Consider the following 19,820-nt stretch of genomic DNA (forward strand, 5'->3'; position numbering starts at 1 on the left):
CGGTCTCTGGGAGTGAGACGCCCAGGCCTGACCCTCCCCTTGTGGGTCTGGGGACTTTGGTCGCCGCAGACCCTGCTCGCTCTGCCACATTCGTCTACACTGCATATAATCACTGCATAAACATTGATGGTTCAAGAACCTCAGTCACTGGGAGACTGAGATGTGAGAAGATGCCTTTGGAGAACGGCCAACAAATACAAGGAGCCACGTCAGCCGCTCCAGGAGGCGAGGAAATGCCAGTGAAAACAAGGCACCATCTTCCCAAATCATTACCAAAACGGCCAATGTCCACTGGTTTAGAGGCTGATGCCCCATGAAGCCAAGGGCATGGGATGCTGTGCCTTCTGTCTGCAGGAAGTGCAGGCCTGACTGAGCTTTTGGGCCAAGCCCCCACCTGGCTCTGCATGCCTGTGGGGTCGTTGGCGTCATCAGAATTCTTCTTCCGGGAACATGACATTTGCAGAGAAGAGGATGGTAAAGAGCACAAGCTCTGGAGACAGAATTAGGCTAAAACTCTGCCCTGCTTATCATCAGTGTGACCCTGGGCCTCTGTTTTCTCCATCAGAAAAGAGGATAAAAACACAACCGCCCCAGGGCTGGGCTGAGGGTCACACTGCAGGCAGCTTAGGAGCCATCCATCCCTGGAGGAAACTTATCACCGAAGCGACATGTTCTGGCCAGCACCCCAGGAAATCAGCTGGAAGATGGTGGTAAGACTGAACTTCAAGAGGTCCACAGCAGTGACTGGCAGAAGGAAAAGCCACCATAACGTCCCACAACAGGAAGAGCGGAAACAAGAGGAAAGCTGGCCCCGCGTGCAAAAGCTGAGCCCACCGTGGGATGGCTAGCTAGGGCATGCTAACTCTCCCAGGATCTCAAGGCAAGAGGGTTCTCTCTAATTATGTCAGTTTTTCATGTTTTCCATCTAAGTTTTAAAGTTAAAAGACTTTATTTTAGAAAAGTAAAGTTTTAAATTTAATTTATTCAAGTCTATGTCAACAAGTTAACACCACTTGTGTAACGGGCTCTCCGTGTAGGAGCAGATGAGATGGCTTCCATCTCCAGGTGGGACAGCAAAGAAGAGGCACAGGCTTGGCTGGGCATGTTGGGCGAGCCACTGCTGCCACACACGTGTCCAGCGGGGCCCAGCTCTGCCTCCCACTCTTCTCCAGCATGCAGCGCCTGCTGGGGCTGAGGCCTGTGTTAGAAGAGAGACGCTGTGGTGTCAATACCCTGTCCCTGCCCTGGAGACATCAAGGCCAGGGTGGGAGGCAGACAAGCAATGGCCACAATGACGCCGTGGGGCCCATGCCATGACCCTGATGGGAACAGAGGCCCAGGGTGAGGCATGAGAAGAGCAGTCAGGCCTCGCGGCGTCCCTAGCGCCTGCAGACCACACCCTGAACTTCTGTGCACCGCCCACCACCCGGGGAGCCGCGAGCAGACCATGCCCCAGAGGAAGAACAGCTGGAAGAAACCCCACACCTCCACACCCAGCACCCCAAGAACACAGCGAGGCTGAAGGAGCAGAGGAGCCGAGCTCAGGAGTGAGCAGCTGCTGGAGGGGATGAGGCTAAGACAGGAAGCCCCGGGTTCTGCCATGTCAGGAATCTAGGAGGAAAGAGCTACGCGGCACACAGGGAAAGTGGGGAAGTCTCAGACTCCGGGGCTGCGATGACCGTGCCACATCCTCTCCCAGCTCCACCCCGTGGCCTGAGAGGAGGAGTCTCAGGACACTACAGTAGCTCGTGGAACTGGCCCCAGTCCTTGGCCCAAAAGTTATTATGGAGTCCCCTTCATACAGTGGAGAAGCTTGGGCAGAATCCCAGGGAGGACAAGTGAATGAATCCATGGATTTAGGTTTTAGTATGCAAGGAGAACAGAAAAGCACAATTAGTAAAAGAGATCTAATTGTAATTAGAATGAGAAAGGCACAACGCATGTCATGATCTTAGGAATCAGCTAACAAACACTGCACGCCCGGTCACTCACGTCTTCCTTCTTTCACCTGAACCTACCTCAGATGCGCCTGCCCTCACCACACTCACCACGTGGAAGGAGCTGAAGTGATACTGCCTGGTAGGTCAGTTTGCAGGAGAAATAGATAACTGAGTTTCATCTTAAGAATTTCCTGAGCAAACAACTAGCATTTTAGAATTCAGACAGTGAACAATCTTTTCCTCTCAAGAAACAGAGAATGCAGCACTATTTTTAATTAGTGAACAGAGAAGGCCAACCAGGTCCTGCGTGGGACAGTGCCCGCTCCTACCAAGCAGGCAGACCCTGAAAGGGTGACTTGTCCCATGAGGGACGCAGCACCCACTGTCCTTCAGGAGAGCCGCTACCTTCATGTGGACGGCAGCAGAGCCGATGAGCAGCAGGGAGTCTCCGTCCCAGACGTCGATCTGCAGGGTCTGCATGGCCAGGTAGCGGGTGAAGTGGCGCCGCTCACCAGGCTTCAGGAACCCGGGGCCCACCATGTACCTCAGCTGGAAGCCAGGAGACCCTGGAAAAGAGGCCCAAAGGAGGCCAAAAGTAACTGGAGTCATTCATCATCTTTCCACTTGGAAGAGACTTTGGCTCTGGTCATGATTACTAATTTCTGCTTCTGTCATAGCTACAGTTAATAAACACATTAATCAAAAACATCATAAAATATCCAAATTAACAGAATGAAGAGTCGTGTTCAGAAGACTACATTTCTTTCCCATATAAACAATAAACTCCTCCCAAAATAAGATTTATGGTTTCACCAAGTCGTTGTAACAGCCTATGATGGATGGGAGCAAATGTCCTCATAAAGGCTGGCTGGGGAGTTCATTATTCTGGGCACGCAGAATTTATGAAGAAATGTAGTCTACATCTGCTGCCAAAACTGGCATGCTCACACACACAGGCGGAGCTCCAGCCGAGGTCAGGCTGCGAAGCCATTGTGGGACACCCAGCAGCCCCCTCTCCTGCCCTAACGCAGGACAGCCCCTGCTCCACCAGTATCCCAGGCTCCTCCCGTGGGGTCTGCCCAGGCCATCAGGCTAAGATAGGACTGGACTGTGGCCCCTGCCTTCATCTTGAAGTGGCGTTATCATTAATTCTAAATTGACAAAAATGCCATTGGAACCATCCCTAGTTAAAGTTCAAGGAACAGCAGTGCTGGGAAGCATTTCAAAACAACATTTATTTCTCTTTCTATCAATAATGGTGACAACATTCCTGCAGCCCCCAACAAGCAGAGGAAGGAGCGAGCGTTTCCTCAGAACCTCCAATACCAGGTCCTAGGCCAGGCTGAAGTCTGGCCACAGGTCCTCTCCACCCGGGCTCCAGCCACCTCAAGCCCCACGGGATGACCACAGACCATACCCCATCTGCTTTTCTCAAGACCAGGGGACAAGGAGTGAGTGCCATGTGTCAGGGCAGGGGACCGAGGGGGAGCCCCAGGGAGGTGGAACAGGACCCACTGCTCAGGCCTGGCGCTGGCCACAGCAGGAGGTCACGGGGGCATCTGGGACAGAAAGGCAAGTAAAGAATATGGACAAAGATCAAGAAGGAGCTGGCGATTAATATCACTCAAGGGCAGGCACCTCAGAGGTGACCAGCCACACGGCCCCCACCCCTGCCTCGGCCCCACCTATCCTGGACTGTGGTATCTAGCCAGAGCTCAGGACACACCCACGCACAGATGCAAGCCCCGTGGCACTCCTCGCAGGGGCAGCAGGCCCTGGAACAAAGACCCATGAGCACCAAAGCCTGGCTCAGGGCCTGACCTGCGCTGACCTGGGCTGCAGAGGAAGGAGGGGCCCAGGTCCTCCCTCCATTACTGGCCAGGCCTTTGCAGATCAACTCTGCACCCCCACCTCAGCCTCTCCCACACCACAGACCCTCCTAGAGTTCTAGGCACATCTCAAACACAGCTTGACCCAACAGAACCCTCTGTCGTGTCTCCCAGGGAGCTCCTTCCAATGCCCCACTGGGTCAGCCCTTGCTCCATCCCCACTATATCCCAGCATTGCCAGGGCGTTTCAATGCCACCACTAATCCACTCACTCAGCAAACAAACGACTGCGTCCCAGCCACATTCGGGGCCCTGCACGGGGTAATACTGGGAGAACTGAATAAGCAGGGCCCCGCCCTTAAGGAGCACAGGGTCTCAAGGACGGAGGTACCCTGAACCCAGAACTGACAGTGTGCTGAGGGCTCCTGAGTGGGGGGGAGGGGCATGCCAGGCACGGGACCATCCTGGCCTGGGCACCTCTGACCAGCCTCCCAACTTTCCCCACCACAGCCTCGGACCTCTCCCCTCCCTGTCCAGCCGAGACAAAAGGCTCCACCCCTGAGGTCCAAGCTCCTCATGGTCCACCCTGTGCCGTTTCCACCCCACTCAGAAGCCCGGGAAGCTGGCCTCCACCTGAACTAAGAAGACTCCCAGCGGCAGTGGCACTGTCCTCCCCAGTCCCACCTCTTGCACCCCCTTCACAAAAACCACACTACAGCCCAGGTGGAAGCCTCACTGCTCTGGGATTGAGGAAATGGAAAACACAGTAATGGTAGAAACTAACCACTCCCCTTTCAAAGGCAGATCCAGGCAACGATGAGCGAGTAACAGTCTAGAAAACCAGAGTAGCTAACTCAGGGATCGATCTTAATGCTGCACCCCAGTGGCAGAGAAAACAACTTTTCGAGTGTATTTGGAACATTAATAAAAACTAACCATATTATTAGGCCACAAAAAAACTACACTCCGTAAAGGAGAAATAATACAAATAATAATCTCTGAACATAATGCAATAAACTAGAAATTAATACAACAGCCTGGGCAACACGGTGAATGAAACCCCATCTCTACAAAACATATAAAAATAAGCCAGCCATGATGGTGCACACCTGCAGCCCCAGCTACCCGTGAGGCTGAGGCCGATCACTGGAACTCAGGAGGTGGAGGCTCCAGCATGGGCTGCAGAGCAAGACCTAGTCTCAAAAAAAAAAAAAAAAAANAAAAAAAAAAAAAAAAAGAAAATGTAAATTAAAAAAATAATAATAAATGGGCAACTTACTCATAAATAACTTTCTGTCCAAGGGCAAACACAATCAAAAAAGATCTTCTGGAAAAAAATAATGAAAACACTACTTATCAGTATCAACAATCATAAGGCAGTAATCATGGGAAAATTCGTAGCCTTGAATCCTGTATATCCATACAAACGAATTAAGATGAATGAATTAAGCAGCTCAAAAAAAATTAGGAAAATAGTAAAGAACACCAAAAATCAAGGAGAAAAGAGGAAATAGTAAAGATAAACACAAAATGTCATCAATTAGAAAACAAAAATATAGCATTAGCCATATGACACAAACTTTAAAACTCTTCAGAAAGGTGCACAGTAGACACGAACACATGGAAAGGCAGCCTCGTCCCTGGACCCTCATCTCCTTGGGGTTAGGTGTGAATTCTCCCTGTGTTAATCTATAATGTGATGGAATTCCCACAAAGATCCTAAAAAGTCCTTATGGAAAACGAAATAAGCAAGAGTACCCAGGAAAACCCTGCAAGAGAGATCAAGGTGGTGGGAGCTCTGCTTGCTAGGAATCTAGACGATGAAGGAGCCTCTGACTGAAGGTGCGGTCTCCGTGACACAGACACAGCCCTGTGCGGAGGACATATGCTGCAGCCTGAGGCCAAGCTTGGCAGTGAGATCAGAAACGGTTTTTATGTTTCTGACGGGTTGTAAACTAAAAGAAGAATATGTGACAGAGACCACGAGTGGCCCAGAAAGCGTCAAATATTTACTAGCTGGCCCTTAACAGAACACAGTTTGGGCCGAGTCTAATGGAACAAATTAGAAAATCTAGAAATAGCCCCCAAAGCGTGGAAAAGGTTGGTACATGATGAGGGTGGCTCTCAAGTCACCGGAGGAAAGACGGAGTTTTGTTAACAGGCGTGGGAACCGCTGGACAGGCACAAGAGACGAGGTAAAACTGGATCTGCGCCTCCCCTCACACAGTAGGAGAAACTGCTAATAGATCAGATGTCTAAACATAAAACCTGCAAGTCCGAGAAGAACACAAGCCTAAATTGCTCTGTAAAGCAGGAGAGGAGAAAGACTTTCTGTCTATGACTCAAAAATTTAGAAGCAAGGACCAGGCATGGTGGCTCACGCCTGTAATCCTAGCACTTTGGGAGGCTGAGGCGGGCAGATCACAAGGTCAAGAGTTCAAGACCACCTTGGCCAACATGGTGAAAACCCATCTCTACTAAAAATACAAAAATTAGCCTGGTGTGGTAGTATACATCTGTAGTCCCAGCTACTCAGGAGGCTGAGGCAGGAGAACTGCTTGAACTCGGAGGGCGAAGGTTGTGGTGAGCCGATATCACGCCATTGCACTCCAGCCTGGGCAATAGAGCAAGACTCTGTCTCCAAAAAAAAAAAAAAAAAAGAATTTAGAAACAAGAAAAGACTGATACATTCGACTACATTTTTTAAAAAACCATTTACAAGGCAGAGCCCACCAACAGCAAAGTAAAAAGACAAATGGCAAAGTAGGAAAACACATTTGCAATTTTTTACTCTATCACGAGGGTTCATGTCCCTAATGAGAGCTCCCCAGAACAGAAGACAAAATAGATTAAAAACATGATATGAAATCATGATATGAAACAGATATGAATAGAAGTGTGCAGATGAAGACAAATGTAAAAGATACTCAATCTGACTCATACAAAAGAAACGCAAATTAAAACCACACTAAGATGGCCTTCACATCTACGGGACCGGAAAATTCCCAACCTTTAACGCCCCACTTCGAGGGCGAGCAAGAGGAATCGGGCAGCCCCGTGGATCGCCAGCGGAACCTGGGCGGCACTGACAGAGGGTGTGGGCGGCCGTGTCTGTCAACACCTCGGAAGCCTTTGATTCCATATTCCCCCTCCCAGAACCAGAAAGAATCAAGGTTACTAACTGCTGAGATAGCAAAACACTGGAAATGATGCAAACGTCTATTGGGAGAGTGGCCGAGCAAACAGCAGCAGAGCCACCCCGCAGAGCACGACACAGCTGTAGCAGAAACGAGCACAGGTGATGTCTGTGATGTTCACTGAAAAACGCAGGGAGCAGAAGTGTGTATCTGGTATGTTACCAGTGAATTAGAAAGCAGGGAAATAAAATGTAAATGTTTGCTTATTTTTGAAGCAACAAATCAATAAAGACACTGCAAGGACCAGCCATACATGAAAAGTCTGGTGACCGTTAGGAGGCAGGCAGGGGGTGGAGCTGCAGGGATAATGGAGGCAAGGAGCCCCATGCACACGCCGGACTACGGTGTTCAACTTTCAGCCATGTGAATATTCCAAAACATTAAATCAAAAAGGAAGGAAAGCAAACAGAAAATTGAAAACAAATTAAACGGACATACTGAGTATCAAACTGGAGATAAGAATTATTTCGAGGGTTTTGGTCACTCTAAGCCAGTTCTACGCCCTCAGTGGGACAGGGCCCAAAAGAACCTGCGAAGAACCTGAGCTTCCGTGGGACACACACTGTGGACACTAACATCAGCAATGCCACCATGAAAATGCGTTCTATACCTTGTAAGACAGAACAAAGTAAACACGTGATCAGAAACCATGATTTCCTGTGTAAGAGAGATACAAATAACATATGGAAATTTATGGGAAAAATTCTCAATCTGACTCATGAAGATCCACCTGAACTCATGTTTTAACATTTTCCCAGCTCTTCCCAACAAAAGGCTTTGAAGCAAGAAGACCCAGAATCGAAGCGCCCCCATATCCTGATCTCTGAAATGCCGTCGCATCGCCATCCCCATTCAGGCCAGCCAGGCTGCTCAGAGAAACAGGCCCTGGCTGGAGGCACGGAGAGCATGGGATAAGCCCGGAGCTGGCACTGCCCCCAGAGGGTAGGACGCACCCAATGGCCAATCAGAGCAGATGAAAGGGGCCCAAGGGCTCCCAGAATAATAATGAGTGCAACCCTGCGCATCGATGTAGACACAGGCGACCACAGCCACACTCCAGAGACAAAGCAAAACAGCCGGACGCTGGGATTGCCACTGCTGGGCTAACCCCTCCACTGACTTCCCACTCTGAAAACTGGCAATGAAAGGGAAAAAATTAAACCTTTGTCCTGTCTTTTTGGAGTACATATATGTAGTTCCTCCCTTGTCAATAGGGAAAGTTCCTTCTTAACAGAAGACTGTGAGCTAATAAAGGCAGATCAAATGATCGAATTAGACAAATTACATTTCAAAAACACTCATTAAATAACTGATGCAAGCAAAGCTGGGCCCAGGTAAAACGAGACGTGGAAGGTTGCTGGGGACCAGATTATTTGCACGAAGCCAAAAAATGGCCCAAAGAATTCTTCAGTCAGTTCAAAGGGAAAAACCTCTGTTTCCGCAGGAGAAACCTGGAGGTGGGCAGCTTAACCAAGCGAGCGAATCAGCATCCTAACAATGAGATGATCTGACATCCGAGCCTCCCAAGGTGGTGGGCGTGAAGAACACAGCACTCACACTGAAGCGTTCCTGCCATGATCCAGAATCAGACAGCTTCTGGCCCTCGCTCCCAGTGTTCAAGAACTACTGGGGATAACGCAACAAGCTCAACAACATGAAGAAGCGAACAGATGAGTGCGGAGCACGGGGCGTTCTACAAGACAGCTCCCTTGGTCTCTCCCAAACGCCAGCATCACTGGAAAAAAATCGCAGGTGACTACGAGATTAAAGTGATAATCACAAGTACAATACAGGACCCGGGGCTGGATCCCAGATCAAAAAGCATACCTGGCGGACAAATGGCGGAATGGTACTACGAAATTCATATTATCTTAAATGTGATGCTAGAATTGCACATATATAAAAGGGTGCCCTTATTTTTAAGAGCAGTATGTTGCTTATTTAGAGGTAGAGTGTTACCATGCATGTCTACGACTTACTTTCAAGTAATTCAAGATAAACAGTTAAGCAACGTTCCCAAACATGTCACGGTTTCTGTAGGAGGGGACACGTGGGATTAGGGCTCTCTCAGAGAGGGCTGGGACAGCAGGACTGTGCTAGGTGGCCCAGAGCAGGACTGGAGGCTGTTCTGATGGAGATGCCTCTTAGCTGGGAGGGCCCAGGGAGGGGAACTGACCGGCGTTCTTGGGAAGAATAGATGCTCTTGGCTGACCCAGAATTCAGTGACTTCAGCTGTCACACTGAGGGAGGGCTCCATGAGACAGAAACAGCAAGAGGGACATGTTAGGAAGCAAAGACCAGGACAGGAGCAAAGTAAACATGCCCAGGGCCGAGGAGGGAAGCAACGCACGCAGGGGAGACCACACCCTCAGCAGAGCCCCCTGAAAGGTGCAGGAAGAAGAGGTGATAAGAAGAAAGCCCACTCAGCTCTGAACACCCAAAAACGGAGAAAAACACTCTGGGGAGCTCTGGGCTCCCTGGTTCCTCCAGGCCCAGAGGCGTGGCTGCGGGAAGCTTCAGTTCAGGAGGACCGGCATGCAGGGCCGTGGCACAAGCCCCAATGGGTCTGCCAGGAAGACAACACGCCTGAGATGCCGCCCCCTGGTCAGGACATGGCAACGGCCTGGGAAGCTGGAACCAAGGCGTTCTCCTGTCTACCCTCATTTATTCAGACACCCAAGTCTCTGATGATGTCAAATTTTGGATTCTGAGAACATAATTTTCCTTAGCACAACTATTCAAGGGCTGGGAATTGGCTTGTTGTCTAAATTTGGTGGGTATGGGGCCTGTGCTTTAAAATCTTGCATGTCCTATTCACTCTTGTGACAGGATACAGAAAGAATGCCTATCAATTCAAACACACATATGCGCCCACAGAGAGGCACACACAGACGCGAGCGTGCACGTGCACACACACGCACACAGATGCACACACACCCCCCACACTAGAAAATGAGCAGGAGATCTGAACCCGCGCCTCATGCACAGTACCCGTCAGGCCAGGAGGCCTGTGAAAGGCGCTCAGTACCGTCAGGGAAGCTCAAGCCACGAGACACCTCTACACCAGGATGGTTCAAGGAACAAAGAAAACCAGTGACCGCCATGTGACTGGCGAGTACATGGAGCTGCCTGGGGTGCAGGTCGCCTGCTGCCAGCTGCAGAAGCTGGCTGAGCAGTAGGGGCACCTGCTTGGCAGATCCACTAAACCTAATAACAGGTGCTGCTCCACGACCCAGCCACTCACTCCCAGGCACATCTGACACAACAGCGAATGCGCGCCAAAAGCACTTCGCAGCAGCACTGTGCGAAAGAGCCAAAAACCGGAACCCATTCCAACACCTATTTGGATGGGGAAGCATCACAGCATCACCACACATTGAGTTTCTCTACAGCCAAGAAAATGGAGAAACTGCTGCTACAGATGGAGCAGGGTGGCCTCACAGACAAGAGGCCCAGCAGAGAGGAGGGATTCAAAACAGGACATAAAACATGATCCCACCAAAGTCCACAAAAGGGGGCAAAACTGGTCTACGGTGGCCAAATTCAGAAGCGTGGCTTCCTTGGGGGAGGTGAAGGACTGGGGTGAGGGAGGCCTCTGCACCATGTTCCAGAGCCCCTTTTGGGCTGGGAGGCCGTTACACAGATGTGTTCACTCTGTAAAATCTATACTTTTTATAAAAATCAACTCAAAATGGATCACAGACCTAAATGTAAACCACAAAGCTCTACAAGTCCTAGGAGATGACACAGAACAAAATCCAGGTGACCTTAGAGATGGCTTTTCAAATACAACCCATGCACAGTCCATGAGAGAAATAGCTAATGAGCTGGACTTCATTAAAATGAAAAACTTCACTCTGCCAAACATACTGCTAAGAGAATAGAAAGACAAGCCAGACATCGGGAGAAAACATTTGCAAAATATGTATCCGATAAAGGACTCGCATCCAAATATCTAAAGACATCTGTTCAGGTCTGAGCAGAACTCTCATGGAAGAAGATATACAGATGGCAAACAAGCATACGAGAAGATGCTCCACATCACATGTTGCTAGAGAACCGCAAATTACAACAACGAGACAGCACTGCACCGCCTGCTGGAGCGGCTAAATCCAAACCACTGGCAACGCCAAGTGCTGGCGAGGATGCAGAGCAACCAGAGCCCTCATTCACTGCTGGGGGGAATGCAAAATGGCTCGGCCACTTTGGAAGACAGTATGGGGATTTCTAACAAAACTAAACATATCCTTACCACATGATCTGGCAACACCCCTTGGTATTTACCCATGGGTTGAAAATTTATGTACACACAAAACCCTGTACACAAATGTTTCTAACAGCTTTATTCAAAACTGTCAAAACCTGTAAACTACCAAGATGCCCTTCAAGAGGTGAATGGATATATAGTCTGTGGCACATACATGCAATGAAGTATCATTCAGCAATCCAAGAAATGAGTGAGCCAGACACAAAAATCCATGGAGGAACCTTAAACGTACAGCACTACTAAAATTGCAAAAAAAAAAAAAAAAATCAGCTGGGCATGGTGGTGTGCACCTGTAATCCCAGCTTCTCGGGAGGCTGAGGCAGGAGAATCGCTTGAACCTGGGAGGCGGAGGCTGCAGTTTTGAAAAGCTACATACTATGTGATTCCAGCTGTATGACGTTCTGGCAAAGGCAACATGGAAACAGTAAAAAGAACAGCAGTTACCAGGGGAGGAGGAGAGGGCTGAATGGGTGGAGCCCAGGGGAGGCGTAAGGGTGATGAGACTATTCTGTATGATCCTGTCATGGTGGATCTATGATGTCATGTATTTGTCAAAAATCATAGACTGCACAATGCAGAATGAACCTTAGTGTAAACCATGAGTTTAATTCATAATAATGTATTGATACTGCTTCATCGGTTGTAACAAATATGTCACATCAGCAGGCATGGTGGCTCACACCTGTTATCTCGGCCCTTTGGGAGGCTGAGGTAGGAGGATCACTTGAGCCTAGGAGTTCGAGACCACCCTGGACAACATGGCAAAACCCCATCTCTACAAAAACTACAAAAACAATATTAGCTGGGCACTATGGTGCATGCCTGTGGCCCCAGTGACGTGGGGGCTGAGGTGGGAGGATTGCGGCTGCAGTGAGCCGTCACTGTGCCACTACACTCCAGCCCTGGCAACAGAGGAAGACCCTGTATCAAAAAAAAAAAACAAAAAAACAAAAAAGAATGTGTCACAGCAATGCAAAATGTTAATAATAGGGGAAACTTGGAGGAGGAGAGGTCCTATGGGAACTCTCTGCATCAGCTACTCAATTTTACCGTAAACCTAAAACTGATCGAAAAAAAAAATTATCAATTTTTAAAAATAACAGAACCATGCACTCACAATCTGTGCTCTTTACTGTGTGCATGTTATATTTCAACAACAACAACAACAAGCATCTTTTCTGTGAGGCTTATGAGAGACTCAGTTCTGAACTGACGCAACTCCCAAGGCCCTGGGAAACTGTGCCCATCCAGGGAGGACCCCTCCCGCAAGCTGCGGCTGCTGAAGGAAGCCCAGAGCTGCCCAGGCAGAGACTCAGCTACGTAAGAAATTGAAATCAATCAGGTGGGTTTTATTGGACTTAAGAATTTTGGACTCTGAATTTTAATTCATAATGACAAGAAACTTTGATTTTGGAGTTTCATTCCTTTGGACTTCAACTTGCAAGGAAATTTAATTTGGGGACTTGAATTTCTCTCTGGGAAATCATCATGGAAGGGGGTTGATATTCAAGTCAGGAGCATCTCTAAGTGGTTGGCCTTTTTTATTGAATGATCTCAACGCTATCATTTAACTTCATTGCAGGGCCTCTGACGAGCTGTGCTGGATAAAATGACTGGATAGAATTTGGAATGGGAAGCAGAATAGGGAATGTGTCTTCAGCGGTGTGCACAGAGGAGCCTTGGGACCAATGCATTCATCTGATCCATTTTACAGCCTTCTGGGGACATAAGCCAGACTGTCTACCAAAGGCCTCAGGAGGATTGAAAAAGGAAAGGTGGTTGGCTTAGCTGAAGTGATTCAGGAAGGCTGGAACCGCCCTGGTGGTGATCAGCCCCCTTCCCTAAAAACAAAGGCCACACCCCTGGTTGGCCATAAAGTCCTGATTAAGGCCAGTGAGTTGAGAAAACCAACGTCCTTCCCTGGCTTCACGCCTCCATGCAAAGGAGCCTCCTGCGGCCTCTCTCTGCCCAGTCCCCTTGCCTCTCCGGGCAAGAGCAGCTCAACTGACTGAGGATGGGGAATAGACAAACTGGGCTAACTAAGCAGGCTGCTCACTCCTCCTCCCCACTCTCTTCTTTTCATATCTGCCCACAGGAAGAATGCAGTAGTCCAAGATGTGCTTTCAGGCGTGCAGAGAGGCAAGGGCTCACCCCAGGTGCAAGGCCTGCTGCTGTCTGGCCAACCTCCATCTGCATCAAAGGCCATCCATGTCAGGGGCTGGCGCCAGTGGGCGCAGCTGGGTCTCAGACCAACCATGTCTCACAGCTGCTTTATCAGGAATAAATGCATGATAAAGAAAGTGACATTTTCATCTCCACCATCTGCCTCTCTCGACTGACTGGACAAGAAACAAGAAGCATCCCCTGCAGTATGTACCTGGTGACCCTGGTGTCCAACTGTTTGGCTGTTTTGTCTTCTAAGCATTTACATTCATCAAATTTTTTTCTTTCTACTTTTATTGGGTTTGCTCTTTCTCCTCTAAACTTCTTGAGTTGAACAATTAAAACAGCATCTTAAAGGGTACTTTCTTCTTCATCAACATAGGCATTTAAAACTGTAAATTCCCGGCTGGACACGGTGATTCACCCCAGCACTTTGGGAGGCTGAGGCAGGTGGATCACCTGAGATCAGGAGTTCACAACCAGCCTGGCTAACATGGTGAAATCCTGTTTCTACTAAAAATATACAAAATTAGCTGGGCGTGGTGGCACATGCCTGTAATCCCAGCTACTTGGGAGGCTCAGAAAGGAGAATCACTTGAACCCGGGAGGCAGAAGTTGCAGTGAGCCAAGATCATGCCATTGTACTCTAGCTTGGGCAATAAAAGCAAAACTCTGTCTCAAAAAAAACCTGTAAATTCCCCAGTAATTACAATTTAACTTGCATCTCCTAAGTTTTGATATTCAATATTATTTTGTCATTCAGTTTTAAATAATTAGGCATTTCTATTTTGATATTTTGAGTTCTTCATTGACCCATGGAATAATTAGAAGCATATTTTAAAATTCAAAACACAAAAAAAGCAGTTCGTTCAGAGTGGCTATAGGGGAGAGAGTGACTGACTTCTGATCTTGTGGCATTACGGCCAGAGAAAGTTACAAAATTAGATTTGATACTGATTCTCTCAGTATAGGGTGATGCCTGCTTGGTGAGCTAAAAATATATATGAAGGATGATCAGTTTTTGTAAGTTTCAAAGTATGCTTTAAAATAATGCATATTCTCTAAATGGGAGTGCAGGTTTCCCCAGATCACCTTTTTAAACTGTATTTTATAACATCCTCAATTCGTTTCTTTTTGATCTATCAATCTACTGAGAAGTATGTGTGGATCCCCTATGATTGCGGGGTTTTGCCAATTTCTCCTTATAAGGCTATCAAGTTCGCAGATTCAGGACCACTTCCCTTCCTAGAGAATTACTTTCTTGGTGATTATTTAACAGCCTCCTCGATCCCTGGCACTGCACTTCCTTTGTCTCTGTCACCAGGTGCCAATGTTAAGCTACTTCCATCTGGGGTCAGCATTTTAACATCACTTTTCCACACACCACTTTCTACGTTGAGAGGCAGCAACATTTCAGACCCCAGCTGGGTCCCTTAGGAGCTGTGTCACTGACGAAGATGGGAAAACTGACCATCAACAAAAATACCAACATGTCAGGTGTGTTTCTATTCAATGTAACTCAAAACTATTAGTTTACAATGATACCAGACGAAAAAAAAAGCCACTGGTCCCCACCCTTGAAGGATGCCAGGGAATCATGTAATTATTTCAGAAATTGGCATTTAAAGGGAAGAATCAAGTATTATCCAGCCTTTCCCATACAAACTGCACCTCAACAGAAGCAAAAAGTTGATCCTGGGAAATGTCTGGTTTTGGAAGCATCCCAGCTGACAAGGCAGGTGTTCTAGAAGTGGAATGTCACCACTGCACAAATGACACAAGCAGTGGGCATATGGCTGCTGACGTCATATAAAAAGAAGTAAGCAGAAGTCAAGGGCGCGGCGGAGGTGGTGCACACATCACCCGCTACAAAGAATTCTCGCCAAAAACAAAAAACGTGAATCTAATCACGAATCTAGATCTAACTCCCAATTTGGGGCTGAGTGTTTGCTGCACTGGTTCACTGGATAATTCTAATGCTGTGTATGTTTTAAACGTTTCATAGTACCACTTTTTAAAATAATAACATTGACAATTTACACACACACACAACTCAGCGCAGTGTCTCGCCTTCGCCATGCACACGAGTATTCACCAGCATCAAAGGCGCCGTCTCTGCCCACAGGCACAAGGATGTGGGTCAGGGCGCTGGAGCTGGGCTGCCTGGCCTCTTCCAGCTGGACCAGCTGCAGTCGTGGCGTCGCCGTGGGTGGGAAGCGGTAGAACTGGAAGGTGAAATACACAGTCTCTGGCCATGACGTTCCTCGGCAGTCCTGGGCCACTCTGAATCCAACAATAGCTCTAGGTTAATTGAGTGTCCATGGCACCGAATCTGGGGGGTCAGATGTGCATTTGCATAGGGGGATGGTCTGGGCAGCTTAGCCGCGGGGGCAACAGTAAAGAGGCTGCCACGGTCACCAATGGAACCGCTCTGCTGTGCTCTCAGCAAGCCAGCCAGACAGCAGCACTCTCGGGTGTAAGGACACTCTCCCGGCTGGAGAAGCTGCCTTCGGAGCTACGCTAAGATCTAAGACCTGGACAACACACCATCCACATTCTAACACAGAAGATGGGGTAAAGCGGCTTTCACAGCCTTTAACATGCCGTGGGTGGGTCCTAGCCAAGATCAAATAAAAACAGACAGCGCTCCCGCATCTACTGAGACCTGAACATGGACAGTTCTGACAGGTCAGAACCTCAGCAAAGTTTCTCTTCAACTCAGGATATGTGAAAGCCAGATGAGTAACATAGAATATTCCAGGATTTACCTGCTAAAGGCGAGAAACTGTAGCACTATCTCGTTGCTTTGCAGACAATCCGATTCCTCCTTCTGAGGGTTAAATGTCACAGGGTCTGCAGGGTTGACCGCCTCGGCTGGCTGTTTATTGGCACCCAGAATCTCAGGAAAGCCAGAGGACTGCAGGAGCGCCATGGAGGCCCTCGAGGGCTGCCCTGCAGAGCTGAGACACAGCGAACCCTCAGGGACCCTCCCAGGACGGGGGGCCCATTGATGCACCTCCCTGTGGAAAGCCTGGTGGTGGTCACAGGTCCAACAGTCTGACGGCACAGCGCGTGCCTGGCCCCATCCCGCCCAGACCCACACCTCACCTCCTCGTCTCGGTTCCCACGACAATAGGGGCATGCAAAGGCGTGAATGGCAGCTCCTGTAACTGTTCAGCAATGGATGTTTCGAGGACCAGGGAAGTCTGGCCCAGGTCGGCTTCCAGGTGGGAGATACCACCCTCCAACGGGAACTCCTGCTGAACAAAATGAGGGCTTCCAAGTGAGGCCACCAAGGACCCCAACCCGTAACAACTACCGATGCTCTGAGCTAGGGGATTCATCAATGAATTGCCTCTGGAGAGTTGCCAGCTCTAGCAAATAAAAATACAGGAGGCTCAATACTTGAATTTCAGGTAAACAACAAATAATTTTAGCATAAGTATATTCCCTGTAATATTTGGGACATACTTATACTAAAAAATTATTTGTCGTTTACCTGAAATTCAAATGTAACTGGGCATCCTATATTTCACATGGCAACCCAATTTGTGAGTTGAGAAGGAATCCTAATTTTATGAGCAGGTCAGGACCGTGGAAGATACGTGATGCTTGAGATGGTAAATCATATCAAAACATGTTTATAAAAGCCCTAAAAGATGAAGCGTCCTCAACACTCCAAGATAAACCGTGGCACCGAGCCCCTGGCTGGTGTGTCTGAACAGTCTCTTGTCCCCACAGCCCCTGAGCCTTCCATCGTTCACTCGTATTCCACCTCGAAGGCCGAGGCAGGCCTCTCAATGCGGAGCTGCCTCTGGAGTCAGGAATGTGTTCTCTCAAGCTTCCTTCCCGAGCTTTCTGTTTCGGTCCAGAGGGACACCAGGTCACCCTCATGCCATGTCCCAGGTGCCAGTTATAAAACGCTAGGCAAGCTCTTCACAAACACACGTGCCCCAGAGATGCTTTAGATAAGGCAGCAGAGACTCACGGTACTAAGAGTGTTTTCAAACAAGGAATTAAAAGAAGCTATTTTTCCTCAACATAATTCCGGTTAAGACAAGAGACGGAGTTTGCAGGTGAACCAGCCCTAGCTTCTGAAACCAAACTCCACAGGAATCCCCCAACGCTGGTGGCAACACAGGCCAATCTTGGCAGTAAGCGCGCCCTGAAGCCAGGACGGCAAGCTCCACTCACATCCTTTAGCTGCTGACAGCAAGGAGGGTCCCGGGGTGCTGCGGGCCCATCTCACCTGTTTCTAGATCCAGACACACCCTCCTTTTACTTTCGTGTAGAGATCTAGGGGCAGCTAACTGTTTTTGTGGGCAGATCACAATCTGAATTGAGTGCTGTGACATGAAGAACTCACGGGCCACATTCATCTTTGGTCTCTGAGACAGAATGATGGCAACTGTCTGAGGCCTCAGAGTGAGCAATGCCCCACCCCACCCCCCCACACCCCAGGGAACCTAACTGAGGACCAGCACAGCGCAGAAACCCAAAGTGAGGGGCTGTGGAGCCATTCATTGGTGGGAGGCGAGGAGGACAGCACTTACTGCCTGGGCTGGGGAAGCCCGAGAGCCATGGGGTGGCTGAGAAGTGGGCCTGGCCGAGCAGTGCCGAGTTGGGGACCGTGGGGAGGCCGCCAGCTGGGAAATCGACAGCTGGAAGGAAAGAGAGCACAGGTGAGGTGTTCAGAAGCTTGCCGGTCCATCCACGAAACCTCCAACACATGCTGGCCACACCGGGCAGCCCTGGATCCCATCACAGAAGAGAGTGATGCCTGCAGCCTTCTGGCCAGCGGTGGCTCTGGAATCTGGAACTGCTTCTCAAGTGCCTTTATTTAATGACAGGGAGGTGATTCCATGATCTCCCTCAGATTGTAATATCTGAATAAGAATATTATTAACAAGGAAAACAAGCAAGAAAGGAAAAAGCACCTCAAGCTACAAGGGTGGCCTGGCCTCTGCCTCTCTGTCCCTTGCCCGCCCTGGATTGAGCGCCTCCGAGGCCAGGCGATTCTAGCCGCCCGAGTGCCTGCTGAACGCACCTCCCTATGAAGGCAGTGACAGCCTCGGCGGCCGGCGCAGGCCCTGGAGACAGCTGTGACGGAGTGCCTGCGCCACGTGGCGCTACTGTGTAGCCTCGGACGAGTCAGCTAACCTCTTTTTGCCTCAGTCTCCTGACCTATAAAATGGGGATAATAATAGTGCCTAAACTGCAGGACTGTTTGGAGAATTAAATGAGAGTCCCAGCAAGGATTTGGCATAGTACCTGGTACGCGGTGAGCTTTCTATAAATGCTGCAGACATCTGGAAATGAGTGCGGCTGTGAAACACTGATGTGGAGGGCCAGGGCCCACGCACTCCTGAAGACACAATCTCAGACCCGCACTCCACCCCCAGCACACACAGCCAGCACCTGGGACGCTCACGGTCAGCAATGACGGCCAGCCCACGCCAAGTGCAGGCAGAGAAGCCCTAACATATGAAGAGGCACTGAGGACCAATTGGGGGTGGGGTGCATGAAGCATCCCCAGGGGACCCTGGCAGCATCTTCAGGGAGCAGAGGAGATCTTTGGGGCCTGTCCAGCTTCCCTCAGACCCCACAAGGTATTGTGACCACTCAGGGTCATATGGAAACTGCACCAGGGAAAATGCCAGGTTGGGCCAGCAGGGCAGCCGGGAGGCCAACCACAGACTTGTGCCTTTAGGTGAACCCAGTATTCTTCACTCATGATCCAGTATCCCACTGCAGATGACACACTGAAGCTGCTTCCTGGAGACAGCCTTGGATACTGAATTGGTCAGCTTTGCTAGAAAGTCAATTTCCAGGGTGATGCTGGCAGACAGCCATCAGCAGGAACAAGCCACATCTGACCTCACTCAAAATCACACAGCCAAGGGCCAGCCTGGAGCCATGCATGAGCGCCACAGATGACTTGGGACTCCAGAGCAGCAGCCACACAGGAGCTCAGCTCAGCAGGCAACAGCCCGGCGAGAAGGAGCCTCTCCTCCCACCCAGGAAGTTCCTGCTTGGCCTACAGGGCCGCGGTGCCTGGCGGGTGCCCTGGACACCAACAGCTGCCAGGCACCACTCCTTGTAGAATGAGTATGGGAGAGCAAAGAGAGTGAGGACCACACCACAGCATCTCTCAGAAAAAGCAAAGGCTGTCCAGTCCTGAAAGAGTCGCCACCCTAAGATGTAACTGCCAGGGAGAAGTGGAGACACGCCCTAGATGGCAACATAGGGGTCACAGGCAGCAGCCCCCCTAAAAGCCCGAACTGGTAGTCAGCAAATCAGGGACAGGCTGCACAGACAGGGCAGGAGGGGACACCCTCACCGCCGCCAACAGGCCAGTCCCAGCCACACAAAAGCACGCAGGGAGCAGCTGTGTGTAAGGGGGAACAGAGGGTTTTCTTGTACC

The 19,820-nt window shown here is 49.5% G+C and overlaps 1 protein-coding gene across 17 annotated transcripts in view; it reads right to left on the minus strand.

Moving 5' to 3' along the window:
• NPHP4 (nephrocystin 4) overlaps nt 1-19,820 on the minus strand; it is a 138,001-nt gene that overhangs the window by 23,130 nt on the left and 95,051 nt on the right. For 14 of the 17 annotated variants that reach the window (XM_037743541.1, XM_037743547.1, XM_037743540.1 and 11 more), the window contains 5 exons: nt 17,950-18,057; nt 16,505-16,656; nt 16,165-16,356; nt 15,492-15,679; nt 2,346-2,506 (listed from right to left, as the gene is read on the minus strand). In XM_037743541.1, the coding sequence (XP_037599469.1) occupies nt 2,346-2,506; nt 15,492-15,679; nt 16,165-16,356; nt 16,505-16,656; nt 17,950-18,057 (801 nt within the window). The remainder of the gene's footprint in view (nt 1-2,345; nt 2,507-15,491; nt 15,680-16,164; nt 16,357-16,504; nt 16,657-17,949; nt 18,058-19,820) is intronic. The other 3 variants (XM_017542711.2, XM_017542712.2, XM_037743544.1) reach the window with 3 other exon arrangements.

Source organism: Cebus imitator, unplaced genomic scaffold (assembly GCF_001604975.1).
Source record: "Cebus imitator isolate Cc_AM_T3 unplaced genomic scaffold, Cebus_imitator-1.0 Scaffold145, whole genome shotgun sequence".
In the NCBI taxonomy this organism is placed as follows: Eukaryota; Metazoa; Chordata; class Mammalia; order Primates; family Cebidae; genus Cebus; species Cebus imitator.